This window comes from Cystoisospora suis (genome assembly GCF_002600585.1).
Source record: "Cystoisospora suis strain Wien I chromosome Unknown contig_3570, whole genome shotgun sequence".
In the NCBI taxonomy this organism is placed as follows: Eukaryota; Apicomplexa; class Conoidasida; order Eucoccidiorida; family Sarcocystidae; genus Cystoisospora; species Cystoisospora suis.
Genome location: NW_027156365.1, coordinates 30,898 through 46,548, shown reverse-complemented (window position 1 = coordinate 46,548; position 15,651 = coordinate 30,898). Strand labels below are relative to the sequence as shown.

At 50.1% G+C, this 15,651-nt stretch overlaps 3 protein-coding genes across 3 annotated transcripts; 1 reads left to right on the top strand and 2 right to left on the bottom strand.

The window, feature by feature from the left end:
* Nucleotides 1-571: 571 nt before the first annotated feature.
* Nucleotides 572-937, bottom strand: CSUI_006931 (thioredoxin dynein outer arm protein; the record flags this gene model as incomplete). Its single annotated transcript, XM_068067081.1, has 1 exon — nt 572-937. One exon carries the CDS (start codon nt 935-937, stop codon nt 572-574), a length of 366 nt encoding a protein of 121 aa, XP_067920948.1.
* Nucleotides 938-4,880: 3,943 nt separating this feature from the next.
* Nucleotides 4,881-8,233, top strand: CSUI_006930 (uncharacterized protein; the record flags this gene model as incomplete). Its single annotated transcript, XM_068067080.1, has 6 exons — nt 4,881-4,886; nt 5,094-5,245; nt 5,962-6,067; nt 6,487-6,589; nt 7,253-7,383; nt 7,643-8,233. The coding sequence occupies 6 exons, from the start codon at nt 4,881-4,883 to the stop codon at nt 8,231-8,233; spliced, it is 1,089 nt and encodes a 362-aa protein (XP_067920947.1).
* Nucleotides 8,234-8,980: 747 nt separating this feature from the next.
* On the bottom strand, nt 8,981-15,262 carry CSUI_006929 (atp synthase f1 gamma subunit). The gene is made up of 6 exons (XM_068067079.1): nt 14,283-15,262; nt 13,321-13,413; nt 12,538-12,607; nt 11,622-11,851; nt 10,425-10,655; nt 8,981-9,838 (listed from the first exon to the last, which is right to left on the bottom strand). Exons 1-6 carry the CDS (start codon nt 14,466-14,468, stop codon nt 9,692-9,694), a joined length of 957 nt encoding a protein of 318 aa, XP_067920946.1. The 5' UTR covers nt 14,469-15,262; the 3' UTR covers nt 8,981-9,691.
* Between the last annotated feature and the right edge of the window lie 389 nt (nt 15,263-15,651).

The window sequence follows — 15,651 nt, the reverse complement described above, 5'->3', positions numbered from 1 at the left end:
TGGCGGTGTTGCCATTTGGATGGAGTGGGTGACTGACAGGCAGAGAGAACAACCTACGGCTCTTTAGTCTTCTTGGCAACAGGAGGGGAGAGGCTAAGGTACCCATACGGTGACACGGCTTCCGCGGCAGCGACTGTGTCTGCGCAGACATGCATGCGGCCTTGGGAGCTTCAGGGTCAGTCTCAGAAGAAGGCTCATGTACATTTACCGCACCACATTCGTGGATGTTGAGGAAGAAAGTTTTTGTGCTACAGGTTGACCGGTGTAATGGTGGTGGTAGGTGCTCAACGGAGTCAGATAGCCTTGTTTGATCAGTGTCAGAGGTCGATACTTCACACCGTGGGGTGCACCGCGATAGGTTTGGTCGAGTCTTAGGGAGAAGCAGACAGGGTTTCAGGTCTGTTGGCAAAGAAAAGAACGAAGAAGGTTGATTCTTTTCTTCGAAAAGGGAGTAGGACGGAGATGCAAGGCAGCCGAGAGGACTGCTTTGGCAAATAAACGGCTTGCAGAAGATTGCGAGATTGACAAGCGCTATAGAACAGGATGACATTAAGCAGTTTGGAATATTGGATCAAGCCGGGCGAGGTCCCTCGGGTATGAGGGCAGTGATAGCTTTTACTATAGCGGGGGCATTTGCTCCAGTTATATCTTTGACGAGCGCTCCTTCTTTGTAGAAGAGAAATCGAGGTTGGGAGGTCCCGTTATACTTGGCGAGTTCGGTAATCGCGGATGCATCAGCAGTAAGGAGCTGGCACCGCTCCTCAAAGTCATCTATCTGCGGCACCAGGGCCGCGAAAGTGGGTACCATGATTTTGCAGGGACCCCAGCATGGTGAATAAACGTCGACAACAAATAGTCGGGGATCCTCAGGATTGTAGACAAGAGCCTTGAAATGCTCTTCATCAAGGACAGACGTTTGCACGACCTTCTGCGCCATTCTGTCTTGAAGGGGCCCTCACTCTTGAAGAATTCCCAGCACACACAATTCTACACAGAATGCCTTATCGACAGGGGGGTCACAAACACGTTTCACGGAAGAAGTAGAATTTGCCAGCTTTTGAGCGTGTGCTGCTGCCCGAAGAGGAGGAGGGTTTACCGCTACGAGACAAAACGAGAACTGCGATACTATGCCGTGCAGGCGGACAGTAGTAACCAAATAGGACTGATGAAGTGACGTCAACTGCAGCCGAGATGGCGCTCGCCTACAGGTTCTTGTTTCCACGTCGTTGACACCCGTTTTAGAGAACTAGAGTGGCTTACATGATGCATGCTGTCCGAGCAGATCCAGCCCGCTTACCAGCAATCACAGCATTGTTAGCGGTGAAAGGCGGGAAGAGTTGGCAGTGCATTCTTCGGAAAAGGAGTTTCTTCGTTAAAGGAATCCAACAGTGCTAGTTATTTCGGGTGGGCACTAGCATGCGACGGGTGTGCACCGAAGCGCTGCCAGCCGCATTTCCACTTGTCCCCCGGTGCCTTGGTTCGGCCAGTGGTGCAAGATCAAACATATAAAAACGAAATTTCGCCTCCCAGCGAAAGATATCATGCGCGCTGCTGCATGGGACTGAGGGGCCCCGGTTAAACCTGGCCGCCGTGCTGCCGAGAGCGCAACACTGAACTTCGCGCTTTGCCGCTTTGTTCTCATCGAGCAGCAGAACGGCACCGCGTAAGAGACGAGTGTGCTAAAGTTTAGACTCCTCATGTACATGATTCTCGCTCGAGAGCCGGAGTTGGTCGGTGGTCACAATGCCGGTTTATGTCATTTCTGGAAAATGCAATTGCCCGAAGCTCGCTCACTGCGAGCTGGCGGCTGGGCGGCTCATGCTTCAGTACCCGAACGTGATTGTGAAATTCGAAATGCGGGACCCGGAGGAATGCAAAACCCACTTTCAAAGAATCAAAGGCAAGTTCGGTTTTACTGGTAAGCGTGCTAAAATATCCCCCTGGTATAAGGAGTTACTGAACTCCTGACTCCAGCACAACGCTAGACCACCGCAGCGCGCCCGGTTACAGCTCCCCCCGCCACTGGCGTGGCTCGGCGACGCCAATCCTGGGGGCCTCCTTGTTCTGCCGTGGCGCCTTTGAACCCAGGATGGAATGCTCGAGATGACTCACCTGCAGTCTTTACTCCCGAAGGACAATTCATCGGAAATCACCTCGACTTCCTGTCGTTGCTGCGGACGAAGTACAACATCAGTGACCAAGAGCCGGGCGTGGAGGGGGAGGACCTGATCGCCCTTTTGAACAGTCTAGCCGGCATCAACGAAGAACAGTTTCGAAGACAGGTTCTTGAAAAGCAAGTGGGACCGGGAGTTATCGCTGAGATTGCCCAGCGAACAGCCGAGCTTCTCGAGTCCCCCGTGAGACCCCACGCCTCCGTTCAAGTGTCCCGGCCCGCACGTCTTGGCGCGTCCGCAGATACGCATTCACGAGAGGATCAACCGACTTCGCCTGGCAACTTTCCCTGGCAAGGAGGGCTTTTTAAAGTTCTCAGCGATGTGGCAATCGTCACAGCAGTTCAGAACGGAATTCATTTCTTGGTTTGGACCTCTGCGTACCTACGGAAGCAAAACCAAATCAACATGCTACTGAGGTGTAACTTCCAGTTTGTAGACTCCAGCTTCGTGCTCGACAACATGCTGCCCAGGGCAGACTTGGGGCGAAGATGGACGCATTACGTAGTCCTCGCTGATACGCCAATCGTGCCCAATCACTTCGCGGTTGTTCCGAAGAAGTACCTTCTCTCGGTTACAGACCCACGCATGGCAGACTGCGTCAAGATCAGGAAAAGGCTTGCCGTGTTCTACGGTGAGTCCGCGCCCCCGTGAGACTGGAATTTTCTCTGTGAGAGACGTGCCGGGACAGAGAGGGCGAGGTCGTGCGGCAGTGCGCGAGTTTGCGTGTGCGTGCATCATCTGACTGCTGGGTCTTTGCGGAGCATCACTTTCTGAGGTGGCACTCCTCGCACTTGAAGTGTTGCCCATTGTGCTCACCTCTGCTCCCTTGCAGATGAGAAGCATCGCGCTGCGATGGTACCTGTGATTGCGCGTGTTGCTGCCGATCTGGAACTCTCGATCGTCACGACTGACCCTGAGGCGTTCACAGGCTTCGGAGCTACAGCCGTTACGCCGGTGAAGCTGTCGGAACTGCAAAGTAGGTCAGTTGACGGGAACACAAGCCTGAAATCAACTGGGCGCCACCCGACCTTCAGACTAAGGGCTCTGAGCAGCTTCCGTCCCATACACACGGCAGACAGCTGAAGCACGAGCCTCCAGGCATCTGCACGGTAGCGTATGATGTCCCTGGCCTAGAAAGGAAAGACGCAACGCCTTCAAGCGTCCACAAGGACTTGCAGGTGAGCATGTGGCATGGAGAGAGCTTCAGCCCCAGCAGGGAAGTGCCTTCTACGGTATTCACTCTACACACTCTGCCTGGTCCGGAGCTCAGACTGCAAATTCCCCGGCGAAGCTACTCACTTCGTGGCTTCAAACGAAACGTTGACTGTGGGGTTCTTGCGCGTCAGCTGGTGCAGCCTAGTGGCGAGAAATACACCGTCCACACCGTTTCACCAATAGACCAGTGCTTTTGTGGGTGAAAGGTGTCCTTCTCTTGCCATCTCGATCCGGGCATCGGAGCAGAGAGCCGAGGGTTTGCATTTTTGTCTGATCTTTCGCCTTGTGCTGGCAGGCAAGGACCGACTCAAGCATGTTCTCGCTCCTCTGTCGTCAAGCGGTTGCCTCTTCGACAACTTCCCCTCTTCTGTGGTGAGCCCTGTCTGCAAGCGAATTTCTCCTGACAGATACAAGCTTGCGCCTACCTCATGATCGTAGCACCCGCTCTCTAGTCCTTCCTGCAATGCTAAAGCCCAACGAATGTACAATGACGGCTGCTTCGCCCTGTTAAGCAGCCTGCATGAAAAACACTATGCCCTTTGGTTGGCTTTTCCGGGGCAGTGGACGCGAAAACCAGACTGCATCTTGTGAGCGATAGAGTCAATTGATCCAGCCGTTGTCAGCTATGGAAGACAGTGTCTGTGACCTGGACTCCCAGTTAGCGAAGGTGCTCTCCTCACTCGTGTGGATACGAACGACGTCTCGTTCGGTAGGTACTCCTGAGCCGTGCTTACCTCTGGTGCGCCCAGCCAGCGCTTAGCATCACGCTACTATCGGGCGCGTCTTCTACCGTAAAAACACTCATTCTAGCATCTTGTCTCGGATGAGCATGTTGCGACACACCGCACGGCCCAGACACCCAGGTAGACACAGCAATGGAAACGTACAGCTGGTGCTACAACAACCTGGGACAAGCCCGCTGCATCTGTTTCTGCTTCGTGTCCTACCGATGCGCAGAGACACTGCCGAGCTTTGGCGGAACTCGCTGGCGGACCTCATGCCTGCGCGACCCTGAGACGGGGAGACAATTCGGCTGCCGATCAGTACCAAGTCTTCTTTGATTGCCCGAAAAGGACATTTGATATCGCCGGAGACTCAGATGAACAGGTGTGCTCGACCACAGAAAGTCGAACCCTTTGTTTGCCTGCACACACCAGCACGTCCGCTCTCCTACGTATTTGGAGGAAATAAAACCTTAAATATGGTTCCGTGTGTATAAGCTTCCCTGAGTGAATTTGTCACTCTCTTTGAAATCTCAGTGTCGAGTGGATGCGGCTATCACCCGCCGTACACAGCTGCATAGCAAAAAAGCGACTGCAGGAACCGAGGAGTGTTGTGCGCTTCTCTCCCCTACTGAGCGGAATGTGTCACGGAACGTCTTCCTTGAGGACAGGGTATTTCTCAAAGGCCGCGCCGCGCGGCTGATGCTGGAGGATCAGACCACAATCGCCGTGCCGACAAGACGGTTCCGAATTGATGGTTGAAGGCACAATGGCGGTCGCCCTCGCTTACACTGTTGCAGCATCGATACCAGATGTCCAGGACGACGAGATAGTCTCACATCTCGGGATGATAAGCCAGTGTACGATGCGGCAGCGTCGGTGCGGTTTCCCTCGTCGGCTGATCTCTTGCTGTCTGTAACCGCGTGGGTGATGAAGGGGTTCTTGTTCAGCTGCCCAGTTCCGTGTTGCACGGTGCCCGCAGGTAGTTGCTGAGATAACGCGTTTTGCAGCTGATACGTTCGCGGTGGCCAACGCCGGGAGACCTCAAAGTGGAAGTGGTCAAGAGAAACTTCCTTATCGCCTTCACCGGAGATTCGTGAGAGACATGTCGAATGGGTTGTGGCGCGATGACTGGTGAGTCGGAATGCATGCCTCTACGAGCGCATTCAAATCGGAGGTTTGCTGCATAGCTGCACATCCGATGTTCTTCCCGGGCAACCAGCGAAAGCGAGCTCGGTCAGGTGCCTCAGTGTCAGCATTGCACAACCGTAAGTCAACCATCTTCTTGCCTGCTTGCTTTGCACACTATCGTCAGAAGCTTCAGCTTCTGAGCAGCGGCGCAAAAGCCTCTACACTCCGGATTTGCCCGGTGCGGCACCATAGAACGATTCTTCTTTTGTTTCGGAAGCTGGCTCGTATCATCGAAACGGTTGCTTCCTTATGAGAACCAAAAGCAAGACTGGAGTTCGGTGCCGCAAGTGTACTGAAATACATCTGGGCTTCGACCACCAGAGGCGCAAAGGTGTGGTGCGTAGAGGGAAACACCACGGTAGATGACTAAGTAAAGCAGGAGACCGAAGCGAGCTCCGCCAGCAGCGGTAACTTGCTGCTGGCGGGACGGCATGTGGGAGGTACGGGAAGTAAACACACCAGAGTCTCAGCTTGGGCACTTTTGTTCAAATAGAGCTACGCAATCGAAACGTGTCTCACTGTGACCTGCGTGCTGCATTCCTGTTTCTCTGTTGGGGGTGAGCTGTCATTATACTCTTACTAGCCCGCCAGACGAGCGATTTCCTGAGTATCCTCAGCGATCGCCTGAGCGTACTGACTGTCTGTGGAAGAGTACGCAGGCATGTGATAAAGAATATTCTGCAGAAACACGATTGCGTCGCGACGTTCCAGCACTTGCCGGACAGATGGGTTGACCACAGACCTCCTGTCGACTCGCATATACAGGTCAGTGGCCGTCGAGGGTCGGTAACGCTCAGAAGAACATCAAAGACACCGGCACGATTCCCTATTCACACCTTTGTAGTGACACGATCTGCTTGCCTCTGCAAGGAGGAGACTCTGAGGAACAAGCCGGCCCAGTTGCCCCGGTCAATACCCAATCTCTTCAAATGAACACAAGTCTTTCGGAGCTTCCGACTAGAGCCACTGGTAGCGTAGGCTGATGCTGCTCAAGTAGTCGGGTGTGGTCAGTCCTGAACTACTTAGATTCAACGCATTCTCCAGGAGGGCTATAGTTATTTTGGACTTACACGTGGAGTGCGAGTCCCGCTGTACCACGTGTGCACTACTGTGGCACGGAACATTATCTGCGCGCCCCTACGGGTCACGGCAACATACGGAATCTGCCTGTGATTCGTACGCAGGTGCTTCCTCTACCACTGCTTTCCGGCGACAAGAAAGTCAGTCGGTCACTGATGCGGTTCCCCCTTGAAAGACACATCACTTACACGCTATCAAAGCGCGAAAGTAAGCTCCAGCTGCTACTGAAGCATCTTTGAAGGCCTTACCAAACAGAAAGCTTGCGCTAACAGAAGCCCTTCCGATTTGCCGGATCTCTGTCTAGCTCGTCTCTTCTGGGGCGGATAAAGCGTAGGGGGCGGCCGCAGTCACACTTATTGTCTCCTTGTCGAGGAATTTGTTCAAGTCCACCATCCATGCCTGCAGACCTCCTTTCACAGAGTGGCAATGGAGGCCACCTAGTCAAGCCATGCTGGACTGATGTTGTGTGTGCACAACGCGGGTAGTCAGTCTTCTACCGAGTGGACCCGACCCTTCACAGAAACCAGGCTCTCCTCCGTTTCTTCCACCATAGACGCCTGTGCTGAGTCACGAATTCAGCGGCCAAAATTCTTAAGAGTACCTCAACAAGCAGAGGCGTTTACGACGTGGCAGCTGTGAGGGCGTGGTGGAAAGCGGATTGGTCAAAAAAGGAAAGTATAGAGACGATATCGGTACAGTGACACTCCCTAGTGGTTGGCCCCCACCTCGGCAAACCTGTCCTGCCTGGCTGCCGATGTCTTGTCGGCGCATATCCGGACGAAATGAAGGAAAGAGTGGCACTTTTCAGGCAGGCAGAGAAGTCAAAGCAAGGAGCTGAAGTGACGCTGTGATATGGACATCTTGTCTCAGCTTTGGTACACGACCTGGATCTTCTACACGCCATCGTCCCGATAACTGCTGCTCAGCCGCTCCTGTCCCCACGTACCGACGACCCCGCACCGGAGAATGAATACGAGCAAGCGTTTCTGAGAGCCAAGGAAGTAAGTAGTCATTCCATCGATCTGCTGCCCAAGGAACTTTTCTTGGCTTGGTATTGTGGGACTGAGATATCACTTTGCGAGCTGGCCCCCGTAGGTACTTCCTTTTTAAGAGGCAATCACCACCTGCTTGAGAGCCGGTGTGGTCTCCTCACTCCCTATGACACACCGGATGTAGGGCAAAGCAGAAGGCTCCGGCTTTTTCCGAAGTCGGACGTCCTACAAGCCGCCCCTGTTCCACGCCTGTGGTGATGTGCTTCAGCTCATTCAGCAGAGGTCATCACCGCGTTTGCAGTTAGTTTTGACAGGCTTCTCCTTAATTGTAACGAGGAAGTTTCTCTTGCTGGTCCCGCATAATACGCCAATGATCGATGAGCCCGCCTGCTGCGATGCACTTACGCATGGCATCTGGAACAAGTGGCCAGTTCCTCACCCCATTGCCTACCTCGGCGGCCCTATTATCTGCCCAAGGTTCAAGCGCCAGTGGACCGAGCATGACGACAAACAAACAGGCGAAAGACCCATTGCGTACGCAGCGTCAGTTGACATAGATCCAGATCAACTCTCCTTTCCACTGGAGGACTGCGCCAAACACGAACAGAGACCCGTGCAGAAAGTGTGTATTCACGAAGAAGCCTACAAGCGGCCTCTAGACATCCTACGTCTGTTTACGCTTCGATTGCCACAAAGGAGGCCTCCAGCTTCAGTACCAGCCGTAGAAGTTACATCTGCGGTGGGGGCAGACGGGGGACTTGGAAGCGGGAGGGGACAGTCAGGTTCTTCACCTCGCCGCCAACTCGAAGAGGCTACGAAAGCCTCTTCGCAACGTGATACACCTCGACAGGAAACCTAAGGGCCGGTGCCGCGATCCACACGGAGAGACGCGCCTGATTCCCTTTGGGGAGCCCTGTACGCCGGTAGGTTGTTTTGTCGCTCACCACCTACGGGTCTGCTTGCCACCGGGTTTATCACGGACGAGAACTTCGGTGGAGGGAGTGTCCCATGAGAGACGAAAGGGTACTTGGAGTTGCGGCAGATAAAACGGAGTTCGTGCACGGAGGCAACGGTTCTGTGGTTTCGTGTGCCTCCCTCGGTTCCGTGCCTCTACGCTGCTTAAGGCCACTAACAACTAGGAGATAGGCTACAGAAACAACTTGCGGAACGGCCTTTGCTAGTGTGGCCATTAGGCTGCGCCGAAGTCGCTACCAGGAGTTGCGAAAGCTACCAAAGGTAACTTCGAATGTTGGAGGTGTCCTCTGCTGCACTGCCTCCGGAGAAGGCAAACAATCCGGAGTTCGGTACAAAGAGATTGGCCACTTTCGAGCCTGCTACCCAGTCCCACATGCGGCAGCTGCCGGAAGCACATTCAATTCATATAGCTTCACTCAGAGCCAGGAACAGGGGCGCGGAGTCCGGCAACGTCTGTTAATCGACACAAGGTTGAATTATCTGCGGTCATGGCCGATGCCCGATGCAAAAGCATCCTAGTTCGGTGCGTTAGAACGCATCCGGAGAGAATGTGGTGTGAGAATCCACGTGGTTTTTCATCGAGAAAAAAAAACAAATGACTTCGCCAACACTTCGAAATCACTTCAAATGTCCAGCCATGCCCCGTTCGATTCTTGAGTGCCGTAAAGTACCCGAGGTGGTCTTACTAGGCGTCAGAAAAGACGCCTATAAAGAACCTCCGAAAATCGTTTCTCAACATTGTTGCGGAGAATGTCCCTTTCTGTTGTGTATCGATACACGCTTAGACACATGTCTGGAATGAAAGCCAATGCGGGTCCCCCCTCAGCTCTTATTGAAGCACCGAGGAACCAACAAGGCAGATGGACACTGTACGTAAGCGAGTTCCTCCTCATATCGTCATAACAACAATAACGCTATGTGTGAAGTCCGCCTACGTCCTCGGTCGGTTAACCCTCTCTAATCAGTTCGCGCTGTATGTACAAACGCGCGACTTCACGTGACCACAGACATTCCTCTCGTGTAACACACCTCTTGAAGAAGAGCCGGGAGCTGCTCCTCCCGCCTTTCACCTCTCACCCACATCAACACTCACTGCTCTCTCGGCACGTTTGCAACTTTTTTTGCACGGACTAAGGCCGTCAACCTCACCCCATTATAACGATCAGACAGCTTGGGCTTGTCTAGGTTGCCAGGAGCTCCCTCCCCCCCTTCTATTACGACTCACACCTTGCAGCCATAAAGAAGTAAGTAGTGTGTCGGGCGAAGCAACACCGTAGCGTCACACTGATCATTGAGATGGCTTGTATCTTTCGTCTCTACGGATATCCGAGATAGGAGTTGTTTATTCAAGGGCGTTCGCTCCAGAAATAATCTCTACAAGTTCTGTAGTAATCTTTGCTTGACGCGCGCGGTTATACCTCAAGGTTAATGCAGAAATCATTTCTCCTGCGTTTGTCGAGGCATTGTCCATAGCACTCATACGAGCGCTCTGTAGAGACAGCACAGATATCAAAGTTCATCACCAACTCCTTCTTCGTACTCTCGCGATCCACAATTCACCCGTAGACACGCGTGCCCACTTTCCATTGTTACGTCTGTCATGCATTCCCTGCTTTTCTCTAGTAAAGCCAAGTGCCGAGAAAGAACCCATCCACCGCCAGAGACAAACATCACTCCAGTGACTTTTTCGTTCTGTATAATGAAAAGAAAACTTGTGAAAGTGTGACACCGTCCCTAAGGAAAGACAAGAGCAACAATAGACCTACCTCCGCTTGCAGGAGTAGCGCTATCTCTCTCTAGCCATATCTATTGATACTTCACGAGCGGGAAATCTTTCTATGTACATCAGCAAAGGCAGCGTTTCATCTTGTGTCGACTTCAGTCAGTCCATTCATCTCCTTCTCTCATTGAAAAGCACTCTCATATTGACTCATGCCAGATAGCCGAGAACTCTCTCTTCTTCTACCCCAGTTAGGTATACATAAACTCGAAAGAAGGGAACCTGTACCAACCCGGCCTTGATAGATAGAAGGACCCTGTGTATTAGATGAAAGAAACAAAGCATGCCGGCCTACCTGCTCTGAAGCAATATTGTCCAGCATACAGCCATAGACTGTACAAGCGAAGTAGAAGTCATGAAGATCTTTCCAGATATCGCTCTTTTCCGGTTCGAATTCAAAAGTATTGAGTTGCTCCTTAGAAGAGCGAGCTGCCTGGACTGGCGTTAAAACATCGACTGTAAGTGTATCATAGGCCACAGCAGATCTGAAGTGGTTGTGGATCACTTTCAAGCGTGATGGATTATCCTAAACAAAAAGACACAGACAGTCCCACACACAATCTCACTGGATAGGACAACATAGAGTATCTCCAGTCCTTACGGATATGCTCCTTGCTAGAAGACTAGTCAGCACCATACAGATCTACACAGACTACCTGTTCCATGTCGACATAGACTATACACATGTATATCGATACGGGTACATAATTACGTCTTCCTATAGGTGCCTCCATATCGACATACACATGAATACATCCTCTCCATAAACCATGGATAAATACAGAGAAGAGAAGACATGTGGGGTCTATCTGTCGAAGGACCTGCCAGGGGTGGTGGGGGATCGTCTCGTATGCTCTCTCCTTGAGTCTCGTGAAACATACAGACACAAAACACGCTTATGAACAAGGTGAAGACAATCCATTGACTAACATCTAACTGCATTTCGAAGAGAAGCTCCATAGACATCTCCTCTTTCTTCTATCTCGAGAACAGGCTCTGGAGCGAGTTGCCCTGAAGCGAAAGAGTTAACATGCCGTCCAGCCACCATAAAAAGATCTCGAGGCGAGAAGTACGTCCATCATACTCTCCATTTCTTCGCCCAGCCTTAGCTCTCCATACAGCACGGACATATCGAGACTCATGTCTCTACACCTAAATAACTAACTCCATCCCCCCCTACACTCATACGTATTTTCACAGCACCCGTCTCTCTCTGTCTGCTTATACACAGGTGCAGATATCTATGGGCATCTAAGTCCTCTTATCCATCTATGATATCATCCTACACATATCCCCACAGATAGGACAGGTTGTTGAAAGAGCAAGAGATGGAAGGGAAGAAGCTTGACGAAGAAAAGAATTCCACAAGAGAAACAATTCTCTTCACTACCACCACTTTCACTACCAGGAGAGAGAAGACTCATGCTTCTTGCATGAGGCGTAGATCAAGAGAGAGAAGTTCCTTCTGGAGAAACAGAGAATTCTTCCTTACCTGCATAAGGCGCTCCGAGATAAGACACGCTTCAGAGAAATTCCATGGATATCTTGTCACCTCGGTCATCATTCTACGAAAGCGATCTCCGAAGGTCCGCTGAAGAGCCGAGCGAATCTTATCTCCTACACCATACACCTTCACAGCGTTTCCTGCTAATTCATTCTCCTTGAGAATGACACGCGCCTGTTTCGCTACGAAGCTGTTCACTCCTCCGCATAGACCTTTATCTGAGAGAAAGCAGATCGAAGGAGAAAGAAAGGGAAGACGACGAAGGAAGGATCGATGGATGGATGGAGAAAAGGTTTAGAAGAAAAGATAGGCGTTTTGACTTCTCTGGTGTTGAAGAATGTGTCAGGAGAATATCGCATGCAGAGAAGAGAACGGAGACAGGGGGGAGAAAGAGAAGATGATTGACCAGCCTCAAGTTTCCTATAAAGATATATACATATATACGTATGTATGATTATACATACAGGGGCATGAATACATTTGCATGTATATGTATTGCGTTACCTGATACGTTGGCGACTAGGAAGGTTCGACGACCTCTCTGAGGTGACCTTCGTATGTTTCTTCGTGCGACATGCGGTAGTTTCTTTACTAGGTAGTGTCTGAATAATAGGATAGCGTATCTTCTCTTTATATCGAAGTGGCTCTGGTATCTATAGAGAGAAGAGATGACAGCATATATATAGATATGATCTTTGCTAAAGGTCACCTCAGAGAGGTCGTCGAACCTTCCTAGTCGCCAACGTATCAGGTAACGCAATACATATACATGCAAATGTATTCATGCCCCTATATGTGTATGTATATGCAAGCGCCCTGGGCTAGTCTCTTCATATGAACTCACACTTGTCTTTCTTCTTAACAGTCTCTCTTTCTTTTCATCAAACAGAATTCCATCTCTTACCTGAGGTGAGGGCAAGAATAGCGAGGGGACCTTTCTCCTCTGGATCTACAGGAATGCGCTGAAAGAGTTTCTATGAACACATAAAACACAGACGAGACACGAAAGAGAAATACTCCTTCTTCAACTTGACCGACAGAAGACAGCGAAGAAGAGAGACACGTACATAATTTTTCTCTACAGTCTTTCTATTCATAGATCTCTCAAATTATAGCGGACTGAGCTAACCGTCATGTCTTCTTCCAACTACTTGTGCAATGAATAATGAGTATAGGAATGTTACTTCCTCCAAAAGAAGAAACAGAAGAGAGATATGAACCGTATCAAGTACGTACTGGATCCGCCCGTATACACGAAAAAGATGTCTATTGAGTTAGCTTCTTGGAGGGGACATGATAAAGGTAATGAAGCCACTGTTGCTGCTTTCACAGCTAGACAAAAGAGACAGCATATCATACTCTTATACCCGAAATGCCAGGAAAACGTAGATAAGAATAGATGGATAACACACATATCAAGAAGAGAAGTACGCATGCACTGACCCAGCTGTACATACAGCACATCATCCAGTTTGACTTCACACCTGTAAGATGCGCCGTTTTGCGCGGCATATCCTACAGCAGATACTTCTTCCTTAAAGTTTCTCTCTTGCCTCCGGGGTCAAGCTGAATGCGGAAAGAGACGAGACTGAAAGAACCACCAGGTGTACATTCACCTGGTCACGAGGTGTACGTACACACATACATGTCTCCGACTTGTTCGCGTGTCGTGGTATGATGGACTTACTTGGATCGGGGTAGCAAAGGGGAGACCATGCTCTAGTCGTCTTTGATCCATTCGAAGTTTTGACGCAGCCACCATTTTCATTGCCTTAGTAATCTGAAGAAAACAAGGATGAACACCTCTCTCAACTGTATGGACACCTACATACAGATACCAGGAGATGTAGTCGATGGTATCTATCTATGTATCGAACCGTACAGAGATAACCATATACATTCATATCTGTTCATATATTCGTGCGGTTCGATACATAGAAAAATAGATATCAAATCGCGCAGATATATGAAGATATATGAATAGAGATGTATATCTCTGTACGGTTCGATAGATAGATAGGCGATAGATACCATCGTACATATTAAGTTCATATAAGGAATGCGTGGAGGTGAGGCACTCTGTCAGAGGAATAGCAGTGGGGAAAGTCTGAGAAGATGGGGGATGTGGAAGAATCGTTTGGTATCGATCACCAAGAAAGTGGCACTTGAATCTCTCATGATCATAAGGGTGTCCCGTGAAAAATGAAGTGTAACTTAACGACAGACAGGAAAGAAATCTCGACATTTCGATCGTTTAAATAAGTATACATGGATATATAGACAGCTAGGAGCCACGAGTCACTTCATTCCCCCTTCACGGCATCACACAACTGCTATGAAGATCACGTATCTCGGTACCTCTGTATCTACATGTCTATACACTGCTCCACTATGCGAAGAATGAACGTAGGGACTTCCTACCTCTGATACTTATCTCCAAGTAACCGCCAGGAAACAGGCGGCATGCATAAAGGAGATGATCGTTCTGCTCTCTATTAAAGAAAAGACCCGTTCAATCATTTTCTCTTTATCGTAGCGCACTCCACCAAAGAATACATACCTCTCTTTCGTCTCTCTACATGTATGTATACACATGCATAGACTCCCTAGTTATGCTCAGGTAGACGGACGTGTGTACGTTATTTTTACCTTCTGAATCGACTTGACAGATTTCATACGCGCGGCGACGGCCTTCAAGTCTCCTGCACCAAAGTGTCGAGTTTGCTGAAGTAAAGAAGGAGGTGGCGAGAAGAAGGAAGAAGTTACAGGGAGAGACAGATTCTTCAGAGGAGACACTTGGGAGAGAGGACGGGTAACCGTGACTAGACCTGCCATCTTGTTGGTCTTCGGAAAAAGGATGAAGAGCCAGGCTAGGAGAAAGAAAGGAAGAAAGGCAAAAATACACAATGGCTGATAGGGAAGGTTTAGAGGAGGAACAGACCTTCACAAGAAAGTGAAGAAGAAGCTCTGAAGAAAGGTAGAGGATGGGGAGAAGTTGAGAAGACTAGAGAGAAGAATGCCAGAAGATAGAGGGGGGGAGAGAGAAGACGACAAATGTGTGTATTTGCTTTCACATTCAGGATTGAGAGACAGAAAACCGGGGGAAGTCTAAGCGGCAAGGAAAGGAAAGAGGCCGCAACTGGAGCAAGAAGAAAGAAGTTTTCAAACCTCCCGATGCATGCCTACTGAAAGAAGGAAGTGACGATGAGGATATCTCGTAGAGAAGAAAAGGAATCAGCTGAGCGGCACTCTACAGACTTTCTCCTCACAGACTTGAGAATGAAAGGAACAAAGGTGAAGACGGCGTCTGCGAGGAAGGTCGCTTTCGACTCACACACAACAAGAGCGACAGAGAGACAGGTCGTTATAGATAAAAACTCTGATTCGAGAAGAACGCATGCAGTAAGTAGAAACGAAGAGGTAACAGAACAAAGACGCGCTTTACGGTCTCTCCAACCGCGTTTTAATTTGCAGTCAATAGAAAAAAGGAGTCGCTAAGTTCGAAACTTCGGGGCTTACAGAACGCTATGAGTCATCTTGCTCTCTACTTTCGCCTGTAGGTAAACTCACGCATGCAGGAAAGAACGAAAAACCTTTCTTTATCGACTGATAGCAAAGCGTGTATGTACTACAACAAGGACAGTTACCGCCCTATATTCGGAGACAAGGTGAGCGGCGAGAAGGACCCCGGAGCTACACTCCGTATTCTCCTGGGACTTGGTAGTGCTAGAACAAAACATATACCTGCACCGCTGTGTGGTTTCACTTCCTCTCAGCGCGTGAAAACTTCTTGTTACACTCTAGGCACGTTTCTTACCGCGTCACGGCCTCCATTAAGACCGACGAAGAGACGTAGATGCTGAAGAGTTGTTCGTGTAAATGCTGCTGGATTCAAATACTCTCTTTATCGTCCTCTTCTCTTTGCATACGTTACGGAGAGAAATGACTTTCTTCCCTCTTGCCAACGACACGATTAGTGTCTTAAGCGAAGTCTCTTAGTAAGCAACAAAAGACGTCG